The 25062-nt window shown below is 40.9% G+C and overlaps 1 protein-coding gene across 2 annotated transcripts in view; it reads left to right on the forward strand.

The window, feature by feature from the left end:
* CCDC170 (coiled-coil domain containing 170) overlaps positions 1 to 25062 on the forward strand; it is an 82769-nt gene that overhangs the window by 9392 nt on the left and 48315 nt on the right. For both annotated transcript variants that reach the window (XM_074948624.1, XM_074948625.1), the window contains exons 3-7: positions 2079 to 2106; positions 8045 to 8173; positions 11033 to 11289; positions 18252 to 18396; positions 20491 to 20676. In XM_074948624.1, the coding sequence (XP_074804725.1) occupies positions 2079 to 2106; positions 8045 to 8173; positions 11033 to 11289; positions 18252 to 18396; positions 20491 to 20676 (745 nt within the window). The remainder of the gene's footprint in view (positions 1 to 2078; positions 2107 to 8044; positions 8174 to 11032; positions 11290 to 18251; positions 18397 to 20490; positions 20677 to 25062) is intronic.

Here is a 25062-nt window from a genome sequence, read left to right on the forward strand (position 1 = left end):
TTGCAGAGAAAAGTTTCAAAAGTGAACCCCTCCCTACACCCGAAAGGCTCAGAAATCAGAAGGCAAAATAACCCCAAATTTGTTGGTGTAAAATCATGAGATTTTTGGGAAAATATTTTATAATTTTTGAGGCTCATGATTTTTGGATGCCTGGGGTTGTCAAGTCTGTAATAAGTTTATGTAATTGGCTCTGTAAGAGGAGTTGTAGCTGTGTTGGTCCCAGGATATTAGAAAGACAAGGTGAGTGAGGTAATAATCTTTTATTTGACCGACTGTTGTGGTGAGAGAGACAAGCATGAAAGATATTGCCTCAGCCACCTTAGAATTCCTTCTTCCTCCACCTTAACAAAAGAGGTGCATTCAGCAGTGCAGAAATTGTCAAGGCCAGGATTTCTCAAAAGGCAGTATATGCAACCACAGATGACATGCCTGCTGCAGTCATGTGATACATGGATTGGTTTATCAGAGTAGAATCCATTATAACTACACTGACTAATATTATAAGGGTGTTACACTAACTACTTTTGAGTTTTAGATCTCATATGCTAGATTTTAAAGTTTGAGAACTGTTGGTCTAGGTGTAATATTATTATTTTGCTTTAATATCCAACATTTCTGGGCCCTTTACTCCAGGTAAAATGACCAAAGTTGTATGAAAGGGCCCTAAAAGGTATGGATTTGGCTCTGGGAGAATTCTGGCACAGGCACTGAGGAAGACAGCTAGTGCAATTAGGGAAGACAGCCATAGGCTGTCCTCTGGGGTACCCTTGCAAGACCTGGTGTGCATGTGTATCGGTGTGGGGGGGGGGAAGCACTGTCACTCATAGGCTGTCAGGGACAGGCTGCCATGATTTCGACAGACCCTTTTCCCAAAGCAGTCTAGAATCAGGACTGCAAGAAGGCTTAAAGCCACATTAACCTCCACTTTCTCTGTCTGCACTGCAAAAAAGGGTGTGTTCTTAACTCAGGTTAGCTAATCAACATTAACCAGCTCTGGTTAAAATATCAGTGAAGACATGGCAATTTAGCTTTTAACTTGAGTTAAGAGCTCAGGTTCAACCCCTAGCTGTTCTACAGGCTAACTCAAGTTAAAAGCCAAATTGCCATATCTTGGCTGCTATTTTAATCAGTGTTAGCTAATGCAGGGTAGATAGCCAAATTAAGAACACACTTTTTTTTTTTGCAGTGTAGACATACCATCAGAGGTGCAGCCCAGAATCTCACCCCTCCTATTGCCCTAACTTTTCAGAATGAGCCCCTTTTTAATTCATGTGTGTCCATGAATACGAATGTAATTAAAATAGAAACACTGTCTGCATAACTCTTCTTTATTTTGTTAAATATGAATCTGGTATGACATAGAAGGTGAACCTTTGGGTTTAGCAATACTAGTCAGCTTTTCCCCTTTCTTTTTATTTGTTTATTTAATTGTGGTAAGACCCAATGGTTCCAATCAGTCTTGAGACCCAGTGTACTAGGCATTGTACAAATACATAGGCAGAACCAGTCCCTGCCCCAAGAACTTGCAATCTAAAAAGCATAAAAACTGATAAATGGTGGCGGAAAGGGATGCAACATACAAATTACAGCTTATGGTTAAGGTTGACCCATGTCATGTTTATTGCATGGATTTTATTTTTTGTTTTGATTTTATTTGTGCTGGAGGGTTTAAGTGGGAAATTGGGTAAAAAGAAGAGGGGTGAAATTGATGGGGTGAGAAGAGGAACGAAAGAGTAAAGATCGGAGGGGAGAGAAGAAAGGAGGTGACTGGACAAAAGTGGTCATGTAACTGGAGCAGAGATCATTGGCCATGTGAAGAGGACTATCATGACAGTTGGTAGACAAGGATCTGAAGGCTGCTCTGGCTGCTATTGGAGGGCTTCTGGTGGCTGGGGCCTCTGATGGGCTGCTACGGAAGCTCTCCCTACACCTGCTGTCTCCTGCTATTATGCCCTTATTTTGTTGATGGAAGAACAGGAAATAGGTCAGTAGAACAGATTTATGAGAATTCTCAGATATGCTATATTTTGATATCAAGCATTTTTTTTCAATTCTTTTTCTCACATTTGTTTTATTAGAAACAAAGGAAGAACAGAGGCACGAAAGGTTAGTGAGTCATTTTTTATTTCTGTTGTACTAGCAATCGAAGTGTGCTATTTGCTTTTCAGATACAGAGGAAGATGCCATCCCTGTTCTGAACAGCATGCGGTCGAAACAGACAGTGTTGGGGAAAGGGATACAATGTACCTGCTGGTCAATTAGGATGATGGGTGACACTTGGCTTATGGAGGTTTTTTTTTATTGTTTTGATGTATATTTCTTTATATATTTGTTTCACTAATATTAGGGATTTTGGGAGGGCAGTAGTTGGGGTTGAAGTGAGAGTGAAGAATGGTGGGGAAGGGGTTGTGTGAATTAAAGAAAGAAAGATGGCAAAAACATAATGGGAAGAGACTGATGGTGGGCAGCTGAAGTATTGCAGTGATATCAAAGGGGAGGGGAGTGTAACAAGGTGATCTGGTGATCCACCTTCTTCAGGAGGTGGTGGAGCCCTGCATAAAACTACTGAAGTTCTGCTGACTCACTGTGGCAGGTGCAGCTTGCCGACTCAACCCTTTATATAAGGAAGATGAGAGTGGCTCTTCGTAACAGGAAACTGGGGCCTAGGTCAGATAGGTCTTTACAGGGGAAACCATAGGAACACCGTAGGCTGAGGTTTACGTTTTTGTTGTGTGATCGGCCAGTAAAGCCAAAACTCCCAGGAAAAGGGGTATGTTTAGATTAAAAAGAGTTTGTAGATTCTGTTCCGGGCATGATGTGTTGTGTGGGGGTGTCCACGCCTGGTTGCACTTGGGATGAAGGGGACAGCAGTGAAAGGTATTATAGCAAACGAAATAAATATACATCAAGAGTTCAAGTTACAGAGTTGAGCGAATGATGATATGTGAAGGCTTCTCCCGGCAGCTGCTGCTGCTGCCCATGTAAAGGAGTTGTAGGAGAAGTTTCTGGGTCCAGTATAATGGGCTTGTTCCCCTGGAACTGGCGGGCGGGGGGAGGTTGGAAGGCGCTGACTTTACCCCTTACCCCTTTGGCTGTAGCTGGTCTTCGGATTTCCATAGTCCACTTGAAATTGCTGCTGCTGTTTCCCATGTGGAAGGGACAGGAGAGGCATCTGTTATGTGTGTTTTATATGGATTGGATTGTTTTCATTTAGCTTTAATGACTTGAATTTTATTGATCTGCGTTGGAGACACTTCATCTGAACTGAATTATACCATGCAAATCTTGGATGAGTGACCTGTTTATAAAACTTGCTTGTAGTTATTATTTAAAAATGTTATTTCATTTTGTTTGCACCAGCCTGTGGAGAACAGAATGAATGGTAGAGATTAGGCATTATGCAAGTGAGTTTTTCTGTTCTTGTTTGAGGGAGTGCCAGATCTGCTTAATATACTTTTAAAATCTCTCAGTCACTCATGATTAGCTAACTGCTTGGCAGTGGTATGGATCACCAATCAGGTTTGTGCACACTGAGTAGCAAAATGTAGAAATTAATGTGTTTACTTAATGTGTACACAAATATACATATTCACCCCCCAAAACCCATATGAATATATATAGAAAATCCACCTGGACATTAATATAGTAGTTCCAACTTTTCCAATCTCTGGTGCCACAATGATCATTAGGAGCAGATTGAGAAAAGTATTTAGGTGGCTAAAGATGCAGATAGATACTTAGGACTTGGCTACACTTGCGAGTTACAGTGCAATAAAGGAGCCCCGGGTGCACTAGGTCACTACCCGTCCACACTGGCAAGGCACGTAGAGCGCTCTGTCTCCGCGGCTACAGCGCTGCTGGTACTTCACCTCGGCGAGTGGGATAATGTTTGCTGCACCCTCGCTGGAGCGCCACGGCGCCAGTGTGATCGAGGTGTTGCTTTACTGCACTCTGATCAGCCTCCGGAAATGTCCCATAATCCCCTTAAGTCAGGTGGCCACTCTTGTCATTGTTTAGAATTGGCTGTAGGAATGCGGAAATGCCCTTTGACAGCTCCGTTTCTGACAGTCAGCTGCTTATCTGCTCCGAGACAAAGCAACCATTAGTGTGGAATGCTGTATGTGTGAGAGAGAGGTGTGTGGGGGGGGGGGAAGGAGGCGTCTGCTGCTGTCTGAACTTACAAGACAGCATGCTGACATGCTCTCAGCTCCCCCAAAAACCCACTCTGTCTCCCCCCACATACACACTACACACTCCCTGTCACACTCCACCCCACCTCCCCCATTTGAAAAGTACGTTGCAGCCACTGGCATGCTGGGATAGCTGCCCATAATGCACCGCTCCCAGTGCCGCTGCAAGTGCTGCAAATGTGGCCACGCCAGTGCGCTTGAAGCGGTCAGTGTGGGCAGACTGCAGCGCTTTCCCTACTGCACTCTACGAAGGCTGGTTTAACTCAAAGCGCTCTACGTCTGCAAGTGTAGCCATGCCTTTAGAGGGATTTTCAAAAGTGCTTGAGTTAGGAGCTATCTTCCATTAACTTTAATCTGAGTTAGGTGCTGAACCTACTGAGGGACTGTTGTAAATCCCTCGGGTGTCTGTCTGCATCTTAGCCACCTAAATACCTTTGTCAGTCTGTCCCTAAATGAACAGTGCAGGTTTTAGATCCTCAGGAAGTAAGGCATTTTTGTATTGCTGAGGATCAGGGATCTTCCTCTAGAACAATACTCTCTTATTTTGTGCTGTATTAATCAGTTTGATGAGACACCTATGTAATGATATCAGAGAATAAGAGATGGTGATTAAATTTATTCATTTTATGTTTGTTTAGAGGAGAGAAGAGAAATTCACAGTAATATGAAATTCAGCCCGAAGAGGTGGTGATATTACTATTTCATTTGTTGGTATTGTGGTAGTGCCTAGAAGCCCAAAGCATGGACTAGGGCTCTGTTATACTGACTGTTGTATGCATATGGAAAAAAAATTAAATCCCTGTCCTAAAAATCTGAACACGTGGTGTTAGACAACTCGTGGAGTAAAACAGGAGAGAGGATGGTAGCAGATAAGTGATTATAATAAGTAGCAGGCATAGTATGGTAGCAAGTACAGGATTCTGGGAAAACCACTGCCCTATGGAGGTCTAATTTCTAAAGCACACTAATGTGTTGCTGGGTAGGCCTGCTGGCATGCACTAAAGGTTCCCTCTTGTACTTTAACTTAGTGCTCTTTGAACCAGTACGTTAAAGGGCATTAGGGAACATTACAAAGAGATTACTCATTACAGAACGACTGTAATGAGTAATGTAAAATAATATACATTACTCATTCTAGTATATACAGAGAGAGCAAGCCCTGAAAACACCCAATTTTTGGACATTACATCAAACAAAAATTGCAAAAAGTAAACCCCAAAATATGAAATTAATAAACCAAAAAAACCAACCAACACAGAAGTCCTGATTATAAGCTATAATGTCAGTATTTACTCTTTTTCAACACCACAGTATGTAGTTTTCACTTGTGTATGTGCTTTGATCATCAAACAAAACTAGTTACTAAGTACATTAGCAGGGTGTTTTGATTCTTTGTATTCACTACAACATCAAAGCAATGAAAACTCTTTACGTTGTCGTTGGAAAGATTCAGTGTTGTTATCAGTCTTGTGCTTTTTATAGTTTCCCCAAAACTGTGCCAGGCAGTTGAGTGACAAGAACAAGCCCTTTGTGTGTTAAAAGACTGACACTTGACCAACGAACAAATGTGGCATTATTTCATCTAGATAATTTATTTTGTGACTTTTCCCAAGATACTAATCCTTAGCAGGCTGATGTTTTTCTAAACTACTAATTAAAATATACATTAGAGAAGAACGTGTGTGCATCCATGTGGTGATGACAGTCATGACAAATTCCAGAGACATGTAATAAATCACATTTATCTTTAACTTTTGGCTGCCTCATGTGTACCTAAATACGTTTGCCTGCATTCTACCCACTACTCTGTCACCCCTAGGGCTGCTAACATTCCTCAACTCTCATCAACTCCAAAGTTTTCTTAAAACAAGCTGCCACAGAAATGTTTTGACCTTTCCCCCTTAAATATGAAATTCACTGTTACCCCCAAAATAATGTCCCTCCTCAGAAGTAGGAGGGATAATATTCAGTCTTGCACCAGTGACAGATTTCACTAATCTCTTGTGACCCATTAAGGAAACAAGAGCTTTATATAATTGAAAAGCTCTGCATTCCCTCTTTCTAGTGAGATACATAGCGCTTGTTTCTTGCCTTGGTTTAAATAGTGACCTATTATTTGCAATATTATTACCTATAGAAAACCTTTATAGTAGTTTTTAGAGATTTTTTAAAATATATTCTTTATCATTTTCCTTTCCCTCTTGGGCTTGTACATTTGGATTTAAATGATAAGTGAGTCTGACTTTACAAGCAGAGGGATACAAAAATCATATCAAAAGAAAATTTAAATATCTCAAAACAGTTGCTTAGGATGTTCTGCATAAATTTAATATCTTCACCACTTGTGACTGATGTGCATAATCCTAAACTCAGGCTCAGAAAATACACCACTGCATGTGTTTTCTCTATTATAGCTGAATTGCCAGTGCCAGCTGTAAGGTTGCCTGTGTGTTTCTATTGTGAACTCCCTTTTTCATTTACTCGTCACTCTTTCAAGTTAGGAGAGAGACATATGGACACAAAATTCAAGGGTGCAATTTGGCATGCAATGGGTTTGGTGTGGTGCACTGCCTCAATGGGAGCTCCTAGAGGTATAGACACGAGGACTTGTCTGCAGGTGGAGTTCTTCAGACATAGTTATTCTGGAATAACTATTCTTGAAGAACAATATGCATGGACATTCTTATTCTGGAATAAAAGTGTCCACATGCTGAGTTAATCAGGAATGACTCTGTGGGTAGACAAGCCCTGAGACACCCTTGAAGAGGAGGGAGTGTGCCCTTTCCAGAGTGAGACCAGCTCTGCAGGCCAGTGTGCAGTGTGGATTGTGTCCTATCTCTGCCCCCTCTGGGGTGTCTAGCTCTAACAGCATTGCTGGATGGGAGTTTGTCTTTCTTTTGTAATAGTGCAAGGACCACAGTTGTGTTTCATTTTTGCATGGGAGTTGGTGGAGGTAGAGAGAGGGGTTTTTTGTACGCCCTCTCCCTACTCCTTTGCATTCCCTGCATGTACTAAACACAGTTCTGCTCTAAGAATGTCAGATTTAATATTGTTTCAATCTACAATAACTACAAAATATGTCCTATCTAATGGGGCTGTTGCCCAGACCCTGGATTAGACATAAATTGGAAGGCATGGCTTTGATTTCTCTCTTTTCTAAATTAAATGGACTTGTTTTACTTAAGCTAATTGGGATTCCTTTGATATGTGCTGCAAGGTGCTCTTGGACTCAGAGAATGAAAACAAAACTCAGGATTCAGAGCATCCAAAAGCTGAACGCGTGTATACATTGTCAAAATGTGAGATCTGGTCTGCCGCGGAATGGGAAAAGTCTAAAAGCCAAGAGGAACAGCAGCCAAAAGAAGGTTGGGGGGAGGTGAATAGTTACATGACTAGGTATTGTGTTTTGATGCTTTTTAATCCCTCATACTACTCCCCCCCGCCTCATATTGATATTTTATTTTCTGCAAAACTGTAAATCAGTGTGCAGTGCAGGAACAGAATTTAAATACTGAAATAGTAGGGACACACAACCTCTGGCCAAGGACAGTCTGTAAAGCTTTCTTTGTCTTTAATGTTTAATAACTACATAAGTAACTTTGCTGCTGTACTCTAGAATTTTAACACACCGAGGGCCAAATTCACCACCAGTGTGAGTAGAGGGACTCCACTGATTTGAGTACAATTATGTCTGTTTACACCTTTGGTGGGTATGGCATACCCAATGTTAGTGCACAGCATTTTTAGTGTGTTTTCTTTGAGCTTCTGAATGACAGGACAAATCTGAAGAAACGTTGTTCAGAAACATGGTGTCTGATGGTTCTCATTTTGCCTTGATTGTGATGTCTTCCCAGGGAGCTTATGATCACATTCTTTTGGATATACCTGTGACTCGAGAACAGACAAATCATCGGGCTGTGGCTGAAACTGCCCGTAGTGAACTTGCAGCACTTCTGGTAAAGTATGAATGTGCCCAGTCAGAGGTAAGTCTTAAAGAATCACCCTTCCTCCCTTCCCCCCAAAAGAACCCCCTAAATGTTCTTTTCCTGTTAATATGAGCTGTGCATGCATTGCAGAGAAAGTAGATCCAATAAATCTCCTTACGGGGAATGTAAAATGTATCTTTGTTTTATTAATTGTGGGATTTTGTTTTTGTTTTCAGATTACATTTGTTCTGATTTGCCATGAGTTTTTTTTCCTGCTTCTATCAGTTGCCAGTCTTTGCACCATTATCTTGCTCGTTAATTGAAGTTGGCATCAGGATGATTTTCATAATGTGTTTGTTTGGATGTAAAATACAGTATTTCACAATTCTAACCAAAGTTAATATTTTAACACTGTGGTTATCTCAGTGATTATAACATTTGTTGATTCCAGGACTCCCATATTTTCCCACTTGTTAACATGCTCATTTTTTATTTCCATTACTGAATGACGCTTAGTTGATCCAGTTGTGCAGTACAGGTGGTTTTTCTGTGCCGATAGAATTGAATGATAGCATCCTATACTGATAGCACTCTTCATCCAGGTGGCATCTAAAGCATTTAATAAATGTTTCAAGAGCATGTTCTCTTTCTCCCCTTCTCTCTGTGTAAAATGCTTAGGATCCACCAGTATGATGCATCAAAATCAAAATTCACTATGCCCATGAATGAAATATAGCTAAATTTGTTGTAAAATCAAACAACTTTTACACAGTTCACAGCAATGATAAGCAATGGTTTAGAACAATAAATTATAAATTCTATATCCAAGTGAAACAGGGGTGAATGTAGATCAGTAGAATGTAATTATCTGAGCTGGACTTTGGGCAGTTAACAAAAAGTGCCTACTGATCTTTAATTAATGTATGTGGTCAGTAGCTTGGCTTTACATTTCATCAGAAAGAATTAAAGAAGATGAGATTCTTGTTGATCCTTTACTTGACTCCAACTCTTAAATGAAGGGAGTAAATACTTTAATAATCTCTTTACTTACTGTCGTGATGACAGACCACTTTATAGAATTTTTTTCACTGCTGTTTTTGGAAAAGGCAGAAAGGGAGTAAAGAAAGCCACCATCACTTTCATCGAAAATACTCAAATTCTTGTTAAATTCATGTTGTTGTTTGTAACATCTATATGTCCTAACTGAATTCAGAGCCCCCTTGTGCTTGGTGCTGTACAGAGTCATAATAAGAGACACTGAATGGCATACAGTCTAAATTGACAAGAGAGAAAAAGGAAGCGTTGTTCCATTTCTACATGGGGAATTAAAGCACAGAGAGATTAGGTAGCTTGCCTGTGGTCACACAGGATATCTTTGGCAGAGCCAGGAATTAAACTCTGATCTCCTGAGTTCCAGTCCAGTGCCTTAATCACAAGTGCATCCTTCTTGCATTAAAAGAGCACTCACATACCTTGTTTACCTTAGTTTTAGTTTTCATGTGGTAAGAACTAACTGCCACATATTGCATATTTTTCATTATAATGGAGCTGGAAGCAACACCTAAGTGTTGCTTAGCCCTTTCTATTGTAAATCCCTGTTTTTAGTTGTTTATAACTTTGACCATTTAGGCTGAAATTTTACATGCCAGGTCTGCCTCAGGCTGAATGTTTCTGGGAAATTTTCAGTAAAAATGGATCAACTGTTTGAGAATGAGGCTAGGGAAAATACATTATTTTGCCAGTGTTTTAAAAAAAGTAAGTTAGAACTGTTTGTTGAGAAGCTCTAGCACTTTCAAACTTTGGAACAGGGACTTGAAATTAGGCAAGGGATGCCACCAGGGGAGGTGCCTTTTGCAGTTCCTATGGAAATCTACCTAATCTACTTGACTGAATTATAAGCCTCTGAAAATCACTGTTTGCACATGCTCTGTAGAGGTTTGTTAGCAAAATTCTCCAACCATTCTATCTTCACTGAACATTCTGCAGCTCTTTAGAGCTCTGTACCAGCCGCAGTGAGCAAGCTTCATTCCCATAGAGCGGGGGTAGTCAATTATTTTTTGTCAAGGTCCAGACTCTGGAGGAAATAATTTTTTTAAAAAAGTATGATAATAAGTAAATAAAAAGATGTTGGGGTCTGTTCAAAAGCGTCTGGCAGTCCGGATTTGGCCTGCGGTCCGCCTGTTGATTACCCCTGCCATAGAGCTTACTGAGTACGCTCCAGCCCAGGACTGAGCAAGACTTTTCTTGCAATTACTCTTTCCATTAGCGAGAGGCCACTGTGACACCAGACACCAGAAGTGAGAGCAGGGAGGCAGAGGTCTTGTGAAAAAATAGTATGTGATCATATAATTAAAGACTGTATCATTAAGGTTTCACAGGAAACCCTAATTCTGGCATTTCCTAACTTTTGTATGTGTGATTTTTACAACCTTAATGTTGTTTCAACCTAATATAAAACTCCATTTAAATTAATTTAAAAAACAGTGGTTCTTTTTGTTTCTGCTCTGTTTTTTTAAATACCTTTATAGATATTTAAAAATAACATTTTTCTTCATACTAACTTTGCCCGTTTTATTCGGCTAATGCATATTTTTGCTATTGTTTCGAATGGCACTGAAAGCAATGTGGCTATTTTTGTTTACTTCATACTGAAGCTGGAGTTTACTTACTGCTTTCTGTGAGTACTGAAAAAATGGTAGCTATTGTCACTTGTTTTTTTTCCACTGAATCCATTGGTAATAGAGTAGAAGAATAAGATACTTTGATTCCAAAAGGTATTTCCTGCCAGATTTTAAAAAAATAAACAATTTAATAATAATTAAATTAAATAATAATTTGACAGTTCAAATACGTAGTCTATATTGAATTCTTCTTACAGTTATTTGTTTTTTCTCTCTTCCTCTCCTCTCTCTATAGCTTCTAGATCTCAGATCCAAAATGGTCTCTAAAGAAGTCTCATTGCAAGAGCTGAAGGCTGAAGTGGAAAGCTACAAGGAAAACAATGCTAGACAATCCTCTCTACTCCTCTCTTTGCAAAATCGAGTTCAGGAGATGGAGGAGGAATCAGGTGTGCTTGTCACTTCCAAAAAACAGACAGACCTAACAGCACAGGTTTTGCTCCAGGAGAATTGGGAGCTGAAGGAGAAGATCCATGACCAAGAAGCCAAACTGAAGTAAGAGATTCAGTCAAGCTGTGGCATAATTTTGGGTTGAGATGTCACTGTACTATAGTTGCCAACATAAAAAACTACCTTTGTAGGCAAATTTCAGTGCAGAAACAGATTTACAGCTTTGTACTGAGCTGTATAGTATTGCCCCTTTGCCTGAGCAATTAGCGAATATTCAGGGCCTTGCAGAGTTGTGCCCTTTAGGAAGAGAACTTGATATGAGTCAGGTATATTTTTTGGTGTAATCTTGTTTACTTGCAAATAATGTACACAAAGCCCAGTTTCCCTGAACATAGTAGAAACAAATAGCAGGCACAATTTCTTAGCTCAGATACCCCCAAGTGTACCACTCCAGCGAGCTCTGTGCCTGACAATGTCTTTTTCTGCTTCCTCTTAGGGTCACATTCACCATGCTTTCTACAGGCTTTCTCTGCTTCTACCACACACAGGCTGAAAAACCAATCTCTTCGCCCCTGTGTTTTCAATCAGGGAAATCCCTGACCTGCCCTGTAGTCTGGGCCATCCTCCATTTTTTATCGCTGTTTGTTTTAAATAAAGAGGCTAAATTATTTATTCCATTGAGTCTGAAAGAATGCTTGACGCACCTATTGACTGTAACTGGGTCTGTGATTGTTGGAACCAAAGACTTGTCTGATGCCAGCCAGGAGCACCTGTCAGAAAAACAATATGTTTTTACAGAGGTTATAAATAAACTCTGCAGGAGGGATTGTTTACTCGAGCGAAGCATTTAGTCACTTGCAGCTGCAAATCTGTAGGACTTTTCTGTAAATTTCACCAGTGGTTATTGAGTCTGTAATCTCCCCAGTCTGAATTTCTAAGGGTTAAGAAGATCCATTAGCTTGCCCAGTGGAGTTTGTGAGCTCTTCCAGCTTAATAGCTTTGATTTTCCCTGAAAGAAAAAGCAGGGAAGTGAAAATACAAAAATTTGTGCTTAAGATTGAGATTACATATTTAAATGCTCAATAGTCATGAAACCAGAAAAGTAAGGTTTTCATAATATGGAAAATTCAGTTATGCTATACATGCATTGTAATTTCAATTTGTGTATTTGTTTTTAAATACATACATGAATATATTACTTTTTATGTTCAGAATACACTAGAAAATATGCAATTTGTACAACGTGGCTCAACTTGCGATGAACATTTTTAAATTTTTCCTTTCCATGTATTTGGGCTTTCATATTTGTAACTAGTAATGTCACATTAATATAACCTTTTGTATTTTTCTGTATTGCATGTGCCACTCTGGATAATGCAATATCAAGGTGCTCAGATATTGTGGTATGTTTGTAGGTATAGTTATGCCAAGAAAGAGGAAGAGAACCATTACTGGTGATGGCTGTTAGATTAGGAAGAAAGCTTAAATACAGTATCTACCAGCATATGCAGCTCTGATGTGCCTTTTGTTAGCTATTTCAATCCATTGATTTTTTTTCCCTCCTACTGTTCATTGGGCGATGGCTTTTGCCATATACAACTTTACATTGTAAAAGATGCAATGTCCTGTGCTGACTTTATCAATTTAACAATCTTCAGGACCGTGTGCATGCCAAACAAAAGTGTATTCACTGTTAGATCAGAATACACACACAGGTTAGTTTTGCTGGGCCAGTCTTGTGGCTTCAGACACATCAGAGGTGCAAGTATTTCTGCAGAAATCCACGTGATCAAATGTACTTAAAAAAAAAAAGTAGGTTAATGCTACGTGCTGTTGCTGTAACTTAAAGAAATTTATACTTTCAAGATAATTCCTGGTTGGTGTGTCTTCATCTGAGACAGTAGTCCTAGAGAACAAACTGTACACACATGCAGTACATGGGGCTAACTCACTGTTCTATTGGGGGGGAAAAATTGGTGAACAAGACAGGATAAATTTGATGGTATGTCACGTAACCAGTCATTTTGGCCATGTGTTTTTAGAGAAGTCTCTGAAATAGTTAACGTTGAAGATGTGATGGCATTCCTTCCCATGAGGTTCCCTTGGCTATTTCACCAACGAGCCATAGATGCAATAACACATGGATACTCCATCTGGTTTTCAGCAGTGCCTACACTCAACCCCCCTTTCCCAGGATTCTTCTCACAAGGATCTATTATATCAAGAGGTCCTTGTGCTCCTTTCTCTCATTGTGATGGAAGAGGTCCTGCCTCAGTACAGGGGAAAGGGTTTTTAGAGCAGCTATTTTCCTATCCTGAAGAAAAAGGGAGGCTGGCAACCCATCCTGGACTTGCGGAACCTCACATTCATTCACAAGTTGAAAGTTCAGGATCGTACCCCTTACATTGATAATCCCAAATCTAGAGTCTGGAGACTAGTTCAGATCTCTTGTGCTACAGGATGCGTACTTCCACATCTCCATCATTTTGCCTACAAGAAGTACCTAAGATTTACGGTTGGCCAGGACCACTATCAATATTGAATCCTGCCTTTTGAACTCTCCACAGCATTGAAGAGATTTAGCGAGGTGCTCTCAGTAGTGGCAGCTTACTTGAGAAGATGCAACATCAATAAATAACCTTAACTGGATGATTGGCTTATATGGGGGAGCGCTCCTCAACAGATCTCTGAAGCCATCCAAAATGCACTCAACCTCTTTCAGAGATCAGGCCTGAAAGTCAATAAATGGAAATAGACAGTAATCCCAGATCAGAGGATTGAATTCATTGGTCTGATCTTTGATTCCTCCACATCCAGGGCCTACATGCCTCAAGACAGATTTGAGAACCTGTCCATTCTAACTCTCAGTTGGAGGGAAATCCATGACCAAGGGAAGGTTGTGCCTTGTCCTTCTAGATCAGATGGCCTCTTGCACCTTTGTGACTCTGCATGCCAGGCTTCACCTCCACCACTGCAGGATTAGTAGAAGCTGTTTTACACACTCTCCAAACATTGCCTGTATGCATCTCATTAACTCACCCATGGTCCTGTCTTCACTGAAATGGTGGGGAAAAAAAAAGTGCATGGAGAGGGGTCTCCTTCTGGATAATCCTGCCATTGAAGACCATAGTCACAGACACATCCTTGTTACAATAGGGTGCCCACATGGACGCATTAAAGACACAGGGTTTATGGTCCCCAAGGGACAAGAGAATGTACATCAATCTCCGAAAACTCAAAACCATACAGGAGGTCTGTGAGTCCTTTCTCCACCTAGTAGAAGGGCAGTACATATAAATCATGATCAACAACATGACCACCATGTTTTATCTCAACAAGGTAGAGACAGGCCTTCCCTGCTCTCCCAGGAAGCCATCACGCTCTGGAACTGGTGCATCAAACATACAGCTATTGCTGGTGAAGTACATTTACTTGGACTGCAGAACATGCTTGTGGACAATCTCAGTAGATACTTCCTCCCAGATGGTGAATGGGAGATTCTGGTGGACATCTTCATGGACTGGGGCAATCCCAAAATGGACCTGTTTGCCACTCAATAGAACAAGTGCCTGAGATTCTGCTCAAGGGGTAGAATGAGACTGGAATCCATCGCAGATGCCTTTGTGTTACTGGGGACAGGAGACCCGATATATACTTTCCCCTGGCCCCTCTTATTGCCAGAGTACTTTGCAAACTGAAACAGGTCTCGGCCAAGCTAATTCTCTTAGCTCCAGTGTGGCCCTGACAATTCTAGTTCACAGACCTACTGAGCCTTTCTTCTGCTCCCAGACCTGCTGTCTCAGAACAAGTGATAGACCCAACACTTGAATCTTGCATCCTCGCAGCTCACAGCAAGCGTGGCTGTTGTCACTAGAGCAGGCCTGCTCCTCTCTAGTTAGAGAAGTTCTAATAAGCAGCAGAAAAGAATCAACAAGAAAACCCTACCTGCCAAAATGGATGGTGCTTTTCACTGGTGCCACCAAAAATCTGTGGTACCACATCATTCCTTGATTCCACAAATCCTCAACTATTTACCCAAACTAAAATGTAAGAACCTGTCCCTCAGTTCAGTCAGCCATCACCTACTGGCCATCTCAGCTCATCTTCCCCCAGTGGAGGACCATACTGTTAGTAATTAGGTTCCTGAAGGCCCTAATTAAGGTATTCCTACCAATCAAGGAACCTGGATCCTCATGGAACTTAAAAGTGATACTCTCAGCCTTCAGGGATATAGTCTTCAAACCTATGGCCTCTTCTTCCCTTCTACACCTTTCTATGCAAATTGCATTTTTAATCACTATAACTTCTGCCAGATCAGTACAGGAAATTCAGGTACTGATGGCTGACCCACCCTATATAGTGCTCCACCAAGACAAGGTGGAGCATACACCTTAAATTTCTTTCCAGAGTATTGACAGACTTCCACTAGAACCAAAAAATACACTTACTGGTATTTTTCCCAAAACCTCATGCATTTAAATCTGGGGTGATGTTGCACACTCTAGACCAGTGGTTCTTAGCCTTTTTGGGTTCAGTCCCCATTTGTAAACTTTGATGGCTTGTTGTGACCAGTAAATAGCTTTAGTGCAAAAAAAACCTGGCTTACTAAATATATTGTGGGTAAGAAATACAATATACATATTAATGCAGTAAATACTAAATAATTACACCCTCCATTCCATAGTGGCAACTCGTTTCGCTCCTATCCCATAGGACTGGGCGAGCTCGGCTCCTCACTCCAGGCAATGTGACCTTTGAGGATTTAGCTTGTGGGCTTGCTGGGCCAAATTTGGGGGAGAGATGTAGTGACTTTGTGCAGAAGGTCACAGCACCACTCATTCATATTTGGCCTGGAGGAGCAGCTGGGCCAACCCTGTGCACCAGGTAGCAACTCCTGGAGCAGGGAGTTGAGCTCAACCAGCCTTGCAGGACCACAGCAGTGTGAATGCAGGGTGGGCTTTGCAACCCTCCCATCCATGGCTTTCCATCCCCCTGGGGGCAGGACCTGACACTCTCCTCTCCGGGCTTCCTCTGTGAACCTGTGCCACATTCTGGCACCCTAGTTTTGGGTCACAACCCATGGGTTGAAAAACCCTGTTCTACATGTCAGGAGAGTGCTGGCCTACTATTTAAACAGAACAGAAGTACTTAGAAAATCACTAAGACTTCATGTTAATCTCCATCACAGAGATGTCAAAAGGTTCTGCAAGTTCATCCCAGATACTATAAAACTGAATTTGATGGTATTAAAACATGCCACGAAGTGGCCATGGTAGATCCACCAGACATCAGGGGTCACTCTGTTAGAGTGCAAGTGGTACCAGCAGCATCACTGTGAAGTCTACCATTATCAAACACAGTAGAACCTCAGTGTTATGAACATCAGAGTTATGGACTGACTAGTCAACCACACCCCTCATTTGGAACCGGAAGTATGCAGGCAGCAGCAGCAGCAGCAGCCACAAATTAAAAAAGCAAATACAGTACAGTGCTGTGTTAAATGTAAACTACTTAAAAAAAGGGGAGGGAGGTTTTAAAAAAAAAAAACTTGAGAAGGTAAGGAACCTGTTTCTGTTCTTGTTTTCATTTGAATTAAGATGGTTAAAGGTAGCGTTTTTCTTCTGCATAGTAAAGTTTCAAAGCTATATTAAGTCAATGTTCAGCTGTAAACTCGAAAGAAGAACCATAATGTGTTTTTCAGAGTTATGAACAACCTCCGAGGTGTTCGTAACTCTGAGGTTCTACTTAGGGTGACCAGATAGTAAGTGTGAAAAATTGGGATGGGGTGTGGGGTAATAGGCGCCTATATAAGACAAAGTTCAGAATATTGGGACTGTCCCGATAAAATCAGGACATCTGGTCACCCTAGTTCTACTGCATTTGTAAAGCAGCCACTTGGGCATCAATGTGCATATTCCCAAGACACTACATCCTGACTGAGGCCTCCAGGCCCAAAGAGTAAAGCAGTTCTTCACTCTGTTTAAATAATTACACTTAGTTCCCACCTCCTTAACACAGTCACTGCTTGGGAGTTACCAGCAGTGGTATGTGGTATATGGATATGGACAATCACCTGAAGGAGAATGGGAAGTTACTTACTGAAGGAGAATGGGAAGTTCTTTGAGATGGGTTGTCCATATGCACATTGCCACCGTTCCATCCCCTCTACCGTGAAGTCCCTATTTGGGGGTTCTGTGGTGAGAAGGAACCAAATGGTAGCTGGTGCATGAGGGCTCAGGAGCATGAAGGCTGCAGGGTGCATGCGTGTTGTACGAGTACTGCTGGCCCAAAAGACTCCGCTCTCAGGTTCATGAGTTATATGTGCACCATCAGTGGAATGTGTTTATGGACCACACATCTTGAAGAAGTCCAGTTTCTGTACCTGAAAAGTAACTTCCCCTTCTGTGCAGAATTCAAGGCGAAAGTCTCTGGCTTTATGTGAATTTTCTGTTCTCTTGGGGCTTTGAGTAAAGGTTGTCCATCAAAAATTAAAAAAAAACAAAACAAAAAAACCCCCAAAGAGTTAAGTGTCCTCTTAAATATGCATAATTGGTGATGTGGAACCAGTAGTTCATCCAGTGTGTTTAAAAATATAGTAATTGTTTTATTAATTTCAATTTCAAAATGTATGCTATTTATTAAAATACAGAACATGATTTTAATATATGGTATTTTTCCAAGGGTGTATATTGGGGAATGCTTCTGGAGTTTCCTTCCTTTCCAGCCCGTGCTTTACTCCTCAATAGGACAACTACCAAACAAACCACATCATAGTTTCATCTTGCTGGCGTGGACCGAAGAGAGATCTTCAGAGCCAGTCATCAGAGGGGCATCATTTGATAAGGCTGTGAGGCGCTTGCTTTCTTAGGGGCAGAATGTACTGCATCTAACAGCGCTCCCTGCCCCTGGTGGCCCATAGTATATGCATTAAACCACATTTAACTTTGGTGAAGGTTGTGCTAGAATAGGTAGGCCCAAGCAATGAGCTTGGGATAATTTTGCCTTTTGCTTGAAAAAATACTGTTTCTAAATATTCCTCCTGATGTGTGTTTGTTTTGGCTGATTAGCAAATATTTGAATGAATGTGAAGAAAGCAAAAATCAAGCTTCTAAGATCAGCTGGAAGCATGGTGAATTCTTAGCACAGCTTTCTGGATTCCTGGACGTTGACATCAGAGGAAAAGAGGAACCACACAAACATTTAATTTCAAAGGTGTTTATGTGCAGTTATTTTTTCCTACATACTGAAGAGACTTGTTAAATATTTAACTGCATTGTATTGCTCTAATGGATATTAATACAGAAGGGTGCACTGTCTTTGAAATATTTGGTTTGATGTAGAAAATTTAATACAGCAATTTTCTTTTATAATAGAAAAAGAGAATACTTGTTTAAACAACTTAAATGTTAAAGATCAGAATTTTGTTGTCAAATAAGGATATACCAAGCATATTGCCATATAAAATAGTGTTCATAAATATAGGCCTGATTTTCAGAGGTGCTGATTTCCCACAGCTCTCATTGAACTCAGAGAGGCCTTACGTATGTTCCTATAATATTAACTTACAATTATGATTGCAAAGTACAACTCAAGAAAATACATACAATTGAATGCTTGTCTAAAAATATTAAAAACGATAAAATTCCAATATGACCGTTCTGGCACCACTCTTAACACTCATTTAATGCAGTCATGCCATTAAACAGAAACATTCTCAGTGACACAGACTAAAACAACCTTAATACTGAACCTGTACCAAAACACACACAATTACTACAAGGTACAATTGAATCTTATTCATTCATTACGCACAGTTCTGAGAGAATGCTACACAAAATCTTTAATACCTTTCTCCTCCACGATTTCCCAAATGTTGAAAGCTGAGCTCCCATTCAGGAAAATGAAATCAACGGCACCCCCTACCCACCTTTAATACATCTTTTGCACTCTCCGGCTAGTCTTTCACCTCTACTTCTCTTCTAAGGGGCACACTGAAAGCAGTGTTTATTAGAACAGAGTATTTGTTCTGGATTTCCCCCCCTCCCCTCCCTTATCTAGGTCTCTTTTCTCTCAGCAATGACTAGAGTAAAGACAGAATAGGAGCACCTTCACCTTTAGTCATCATTCAAGTAGGATTCAAGGGGACATATAATCCTGTATTTTTCTGCTTGTTTTGAAGATATTCCTAACCCCAGATTTGTAGGATCCCAACAAGGGTAGTCAGGGCCAAGGGACAGAGCAGTGGCAAACCTGACGCTGGGAGTAGCAGAGGAGTTTGTAGTCTGGTCCAGGCCAGTGTCCATAGCAAGAGTCAGAGTCTAAGTCAGGTTTTGAGGTTCAAGTCAGGTGGCGAAGTTCAAATCAAGCTGAGATCGAGCAGGAAACGTCATGTCAGCTACAGAGGAGCCAGTTGCCTGGATGCTTCCTGGAATGCTCCTTGGGCTTATATAAGGCAGTGAGCCAATCAGGAGCCATGGGGCTGCTGTCTGTCAGATTCTTGAGGTGGAACTTCCCATGGTCTGTGTCCACAGTGGGTCATGGGAAATGGAGTTCAAGTTGGTTATAGCTGCTGCTGTAACCTGGTAGTTTTGCAGGCTTGGGTTCTAGACCTGTGGAGCTTTACACTCGTTGGAGTTGCTGCAGCATTACCTCAACAGATCAAGATCATGCTTGGGGCTTGTCTTCCCCTGAATTCTGGCTGCTGCTCAAAAGAGCTCCCCAAATTCTTTTTTTAGGAGATAGCCTTTCCCTCTCATAAGGTCAAGAGGAGTCTGTTGCCAAATCACATGGCTCCCTATGACTCAGAATATTTCAAATGTAAAATCACTTCTCAATGTCCTGTGCTGGTTTCCCATTCCAAAGGCTTGCTAGCCATAAATCTTATGGAAAAGCTGCCTGCTTCCCACATGAAGATAGTTGTATAATCTATTTTTATTTTCTGCCCTGCCTTATCACCATTGTGGACATGCAGAAATGACAACAGCCCTCCAGATGATAATGTTTGATCTGGTGCTGAGAATTTGTATGTGGATAACTAAACCAAATTAACATTTGCTATGCTAAGGCATACTTTTCTCATGGCATATTATGGCTCCAGTTTCTCTTCTCTTTCTACTTTGTTTATAAGGAAACATTGGAAATGAATAGCAGAACTTAGTCATAGATCTGACCCTGAAGGTTTTACAAACAACATTTTTTATGATGATGGGGAACAGAAATGCATTTAAATGAGTGAAGACAATTGTTAACAGGAAACAGTGTAAGAATTTTACTAATATGTACTATTTGAATTGTATGTTTGTCTAGGTCAATCAGATGCATAAAGAAAATACAATGCTAAAAGGGCAGATTTCCACTCTTGCAGAGGCTATCAATGTTCATGAGATAGAGTCAAAAGCTAGCAGAGAAACCATCATGAGGCTTGTTTCAGAAGTCAGCAAAGAGCAGAAAAGGGCGATAGTCTACTCCCAAGACATGGACAAGCTTAGCAAGGTAAATTATTTTCTAGTGTGCATGTCTGTGTGGTTTAGAGACCTATTTCTAGGAATGAAAAATGCATTTTTCAGTGGAAGAACATGGTGTGACATGAAAGTAAATGATGGTAAGATTTCAACACATGCTATTACCAACAAAAGTTAGTTTGGAAAACTCTTATCAGGCTAGGGTGTTGGTTGGAGATTTTTTTTTTATGCTTAGTTTTTAAAAAAGTATTTTTCTGTTATCACCCTCAAGTTCATGAAGTCTCAAGAATATTAGGAGATTAAAATGCTTTTGTTAGAGAGCTCTGCTTTAGTGTTGATGTTTCCTATATGCCGATAGAGTGATGTTTTCACTCTCGTTCAACAACTGTATCCCTGGTTATAGCCTTCTCAAAGTGGTAGGTGGGCGGAAGTTGTGTAAGTCAGCATGAAGGTACAGAACTATTGATTTTACTCTGAGGTAGGAGACTGATAGATGAGTTGAAATGTATGCTAAGAAATCCATATTTTATTCCTTGAAGTAAGCTTGAGGGAGTTTTACAAGTATTCTTCCATAGAGAATCAGGAGTAGCTGGAGATGCAATTGGAGCCAGATTTTTTTTAAAAAACTGCTGTAAAATTTATTCTTCAGAAATAGAGAGAAATTCATTGAATAGTATTTAGCAAAATGTTGTCCTAAAGATTCCATTTACAGAACTGGTAGTGAAGTATCTTGTCTGTCAGACACCAGATTATTTGTATGGTATAATAAACTCATACTTCATAAATAGTCATTTGACTTGCACACCGAGAAATCCTGGCTAGCAGCATGACTCCACAATCCATGATTCAAAATCCACTGAAGTCAGTTGGAGTTTTTCATTGAATTCAGTGGGCTTTGGATCCAGCTTGTAATATGCACAATGTTTTATGAATACACAGAATATCTGAGATATTGGCATTTTCTTATCTGCAGTTCCAACATTTGCTATGATTGGCAAGACCATCCTAAAAATTATAATTAAAAATGTGTTAAATACATATATTGACCTGATAAACTATATCTATGAAGCTGTTCAGCATTTAATTTTAACATAGAATTTTACTAAACTTTTCAACTTGCATTTGTTTATTTTTTAAGATTTATGAATCAGCTGACTTGTAAATATGATTCTTAAAAAGAAAGTTTTTTTTTTTAAAAAAATGGTTTGCTATAACCCATGACACTTAAAATGAGAAAGAGGCACAATAATTGGGTTCCTTTTGAATTATTTTATCCAATTTGTCATTTCAGTACCATGGCTTTTTGAAGCAATTGTATTTGTTTGCAAATTTTAAAAAAATAAACTGAGATCATAACTGGTTATTGCTCAACCTTATGTTGACTAGCTGCTATTGTGCTGCACCTGTGAAAGGAAATCTACAGACTGATGAAGTAATATAATTGGAATAGACCTCCCTTCATTCTTTGCTATAATAGCCATAATTTGATTCTTGGCATTGGCATAATTTCTCTATTAAGAGGACCTCTTTAGAGTTGAAGAAGGGAAATAAAATGGAACCATGCCAAGATTTGGTTGGCAGTTAGCTCTAAAATTAGTTTAGTAACGAGTAATGACAGTATTTACCTAATTAATATGGTTTTGTTTCTTTGTTTATTCTGAAATGTATTTAACACAGGGATTATCACATTGCAACAAATCTGTCCAATTTAGTCTGGTATCCTGCCTCCCACAGCATTTGAAACCTGATGCTTCTGGAGAAGGCAAATGACTCCCTGTAAATGTACCAACCTGGTCGTGTAAAGTTGTACCTTGTGGGAAGGAAAATTCCTTCCCATTCTTAGTTGTTAATCAAACAGTGCCCTGAAGTGTGAAGGATTACATTCTTTGCTACATTGTAATCCCAGCTAGTTTGACTGCAGAGTTTATTCTTATTCACATAAATCTCTAATCCTTTTAAAAATCTTATTAAACTGTTTGTCTCATTAGTATCCTGGGGCAAAGAGTTTCACAGGCTGATTAAATGAAGCAGAACCATGTTTTTGGTTTTGTCTGTTTTAAAATATTTTCTCTTCCATTGAATGGCTTCTTGTTCTTATTTCACAGCACAGGATATGCAGCACTTTCCATTCATTATTTTATATACCCCTGACATATCTACTGCCTCTATCTCTTTCTCAAACTGATGACTGGATCATCACAGAGAAGAGGAAATTTACTTGGCAAGTACTGTGAGTTTACACAAGAGGAGGCAAGGGTCATGGCTCTACAACAGAGAGATCCAATGAGATGCATGAGAATATTCCCAGGATCTTGGGGTATTCACAGAGTAGCAGCCCCTATGCATTATTCCCCAGGTTCCATGGCAACATAGCCCCTTTGGGACCTTTGCTGTAATTTTCTGTGTATTCCTGCTGTGTACCCTCCCTTTAAGGGACATAGAAGGACTATTCAAGAATTAACTTCCTCAGGAATTTCTAAAGATGTTTCTATAGGGATGCAAGATAGGGCTGCTGTCCTGCCTCACCTACCCTGCCATGTCCCCTAAACTTGCAGAGTCCAGACTCATCGGCATATGTGCAGTATGCCCAGCCATTTAATGGTGTCCTTATCAGCCAGGTGGAGAGCCGATAGCCTGTTGTCGAAATAAGTCAGTGGGCACTCGGCAATATGTGACATAGTCTGAAGTTGAACATAGCTGCATCGCTGGAAAAACCACATTTAAAGAGATTGGCCGCACAGTGCCCTGTCCTGTTCGAAACCAGGTCAGAGATGAACACAGGCACCTTGGCAGATCAAAACTGATGAGAGAGTGATTAATGACTGTCATCATTGACCACTCATTGCGCCAAGCAGATTCCACTGTCCTGTCCTGTGGTGGCATAAATGAGCATAAAGAGCATTGTGACGGGTTGGACTAGGCCTAGAGGCCCCCAGTTGGAGGCCTCAGAATCCTTCCACACCCCGTCCCAGAGAGGAGCAGAAGAGAGGTCCTTCAAGTGGCCTAGAGTGTCTGCAGGGGAAGCGGCCAATCAGAGGGACTGCAGGACCAGCCAATCAGGGGCCAGGAGGGCCATATAAAAAGGAGAAGCAGAGACAGTTGTCGGTCAGTTGCTGCCTGGAGCTGGAAGAGAGAGGACTGTGTTCCTGGCTGGCTGAAAGAGCAGCGGGACCATGGAAATCTCAGTGCAGCCAGAGACCTGGGGAGCTAAGAAAGAGCTCCTGGCTGGCTGAGGGGATTGAGCAAGAACTCAGCCCAGGGAGGGCTTCAGGAAGACAGTGTCTTAAGGGAGGAAGCCCTGGAGGTATGGCCCCATGCCAGGCCTGGGAGAAGGTAAAGAGTGTGTATATCAGAAGGGGTTTGTTCTGGTCCACCTACAGACAGTGTGTGAGATTCGGCTGGAGGGCTGAGTGACTGAAGACTTGCAGAAGAAACTGTTGACTATGGTGGGTGCTCATGAAAGGTGGGTGCTGACCCCATTGCAGGCATGTAGAAGACAGGTGAGCTGGTGGATGGTTGAAGAGGTCTGAGTACAATGGCAGGTTGTTATTCTCATGGATCTTAGCCAGCAGCGTGACAGAGACCTTTTCATGGCAAATATGGGGTGGTGCTATGTTAAGTATCGGTAGCCATGGCAACAGAATCCTGCTAACAATATGCATAGCTTTGTTAAGCTCTACATCGATCAACCTCGTGTGAGATGAGCGACACCAGACAGGAGCACAGTAATCTGCTGTTGAATAGCAGAGGGAAAGGGCTGATGATCTACGCTTCTGGGCTCTTGCATTCCAGGTTGAACCGGCCAATTTTCTGAGTAGGTTGTTCTGACTGCTGACTTTGTCTGCCATCTTCCTCAATGGTTGTGGTATGTTAATGATCTATCCACTGTCACACTGATTTTGCCAAACTGGTTTTGGATCATGCTGCAGGCATTGGCCACTGAGGAAAAGTATAACTCCTGGCTTGCATTTGCAGTATTCAAATGGAATACACTAGAAACAGTCTTAGAAAAGCTCAGCAGTAGGTGCCATTGACTACAATACTCTGCCATGAGCTTCACATCTTCATTCAAGACCTTGTCAATTTCTGAGAAGGACAGGTTGGTGGCTACAGCAGATGATGTCGGCATAGATGAACTTGCATGAGAGCATAGCTGGTAGGTCATTGATGTACACATTGAACAGTATTGGTGAAAGAACTGAGCCTGGAGGGAGGTCATTGATTTGACACTTCCTGTGTCGGAGAAAGGGAGCTCTATTACTTCGAACACCCAGTGCGGGCAACTTGAGAGAGTTTAAACAAAAGGTCTCTGTGCCAAATTGTGTCATAGGCAGCGGTCAAATCCAAGAAGATGGCTCCTGTCTTTAGATTTTGTTGAAAACCATTTTTGATAAAGGTGGTCAAGGCTAGGACTTGA

The sequence above is a fragment of the Natator depressus genome, chromosome 3, assembly GCF_965152275.1.
Source record: "Natator depressus isolate rNatDep1 chromosome 3, rNatDep2.hap1, whole genome shotgun sequence".
Lineage (NCBI taxonomy): Eukaryota > Metazoa > Chordata > Testudines > Cheloniidae > Natator > Natator depressus.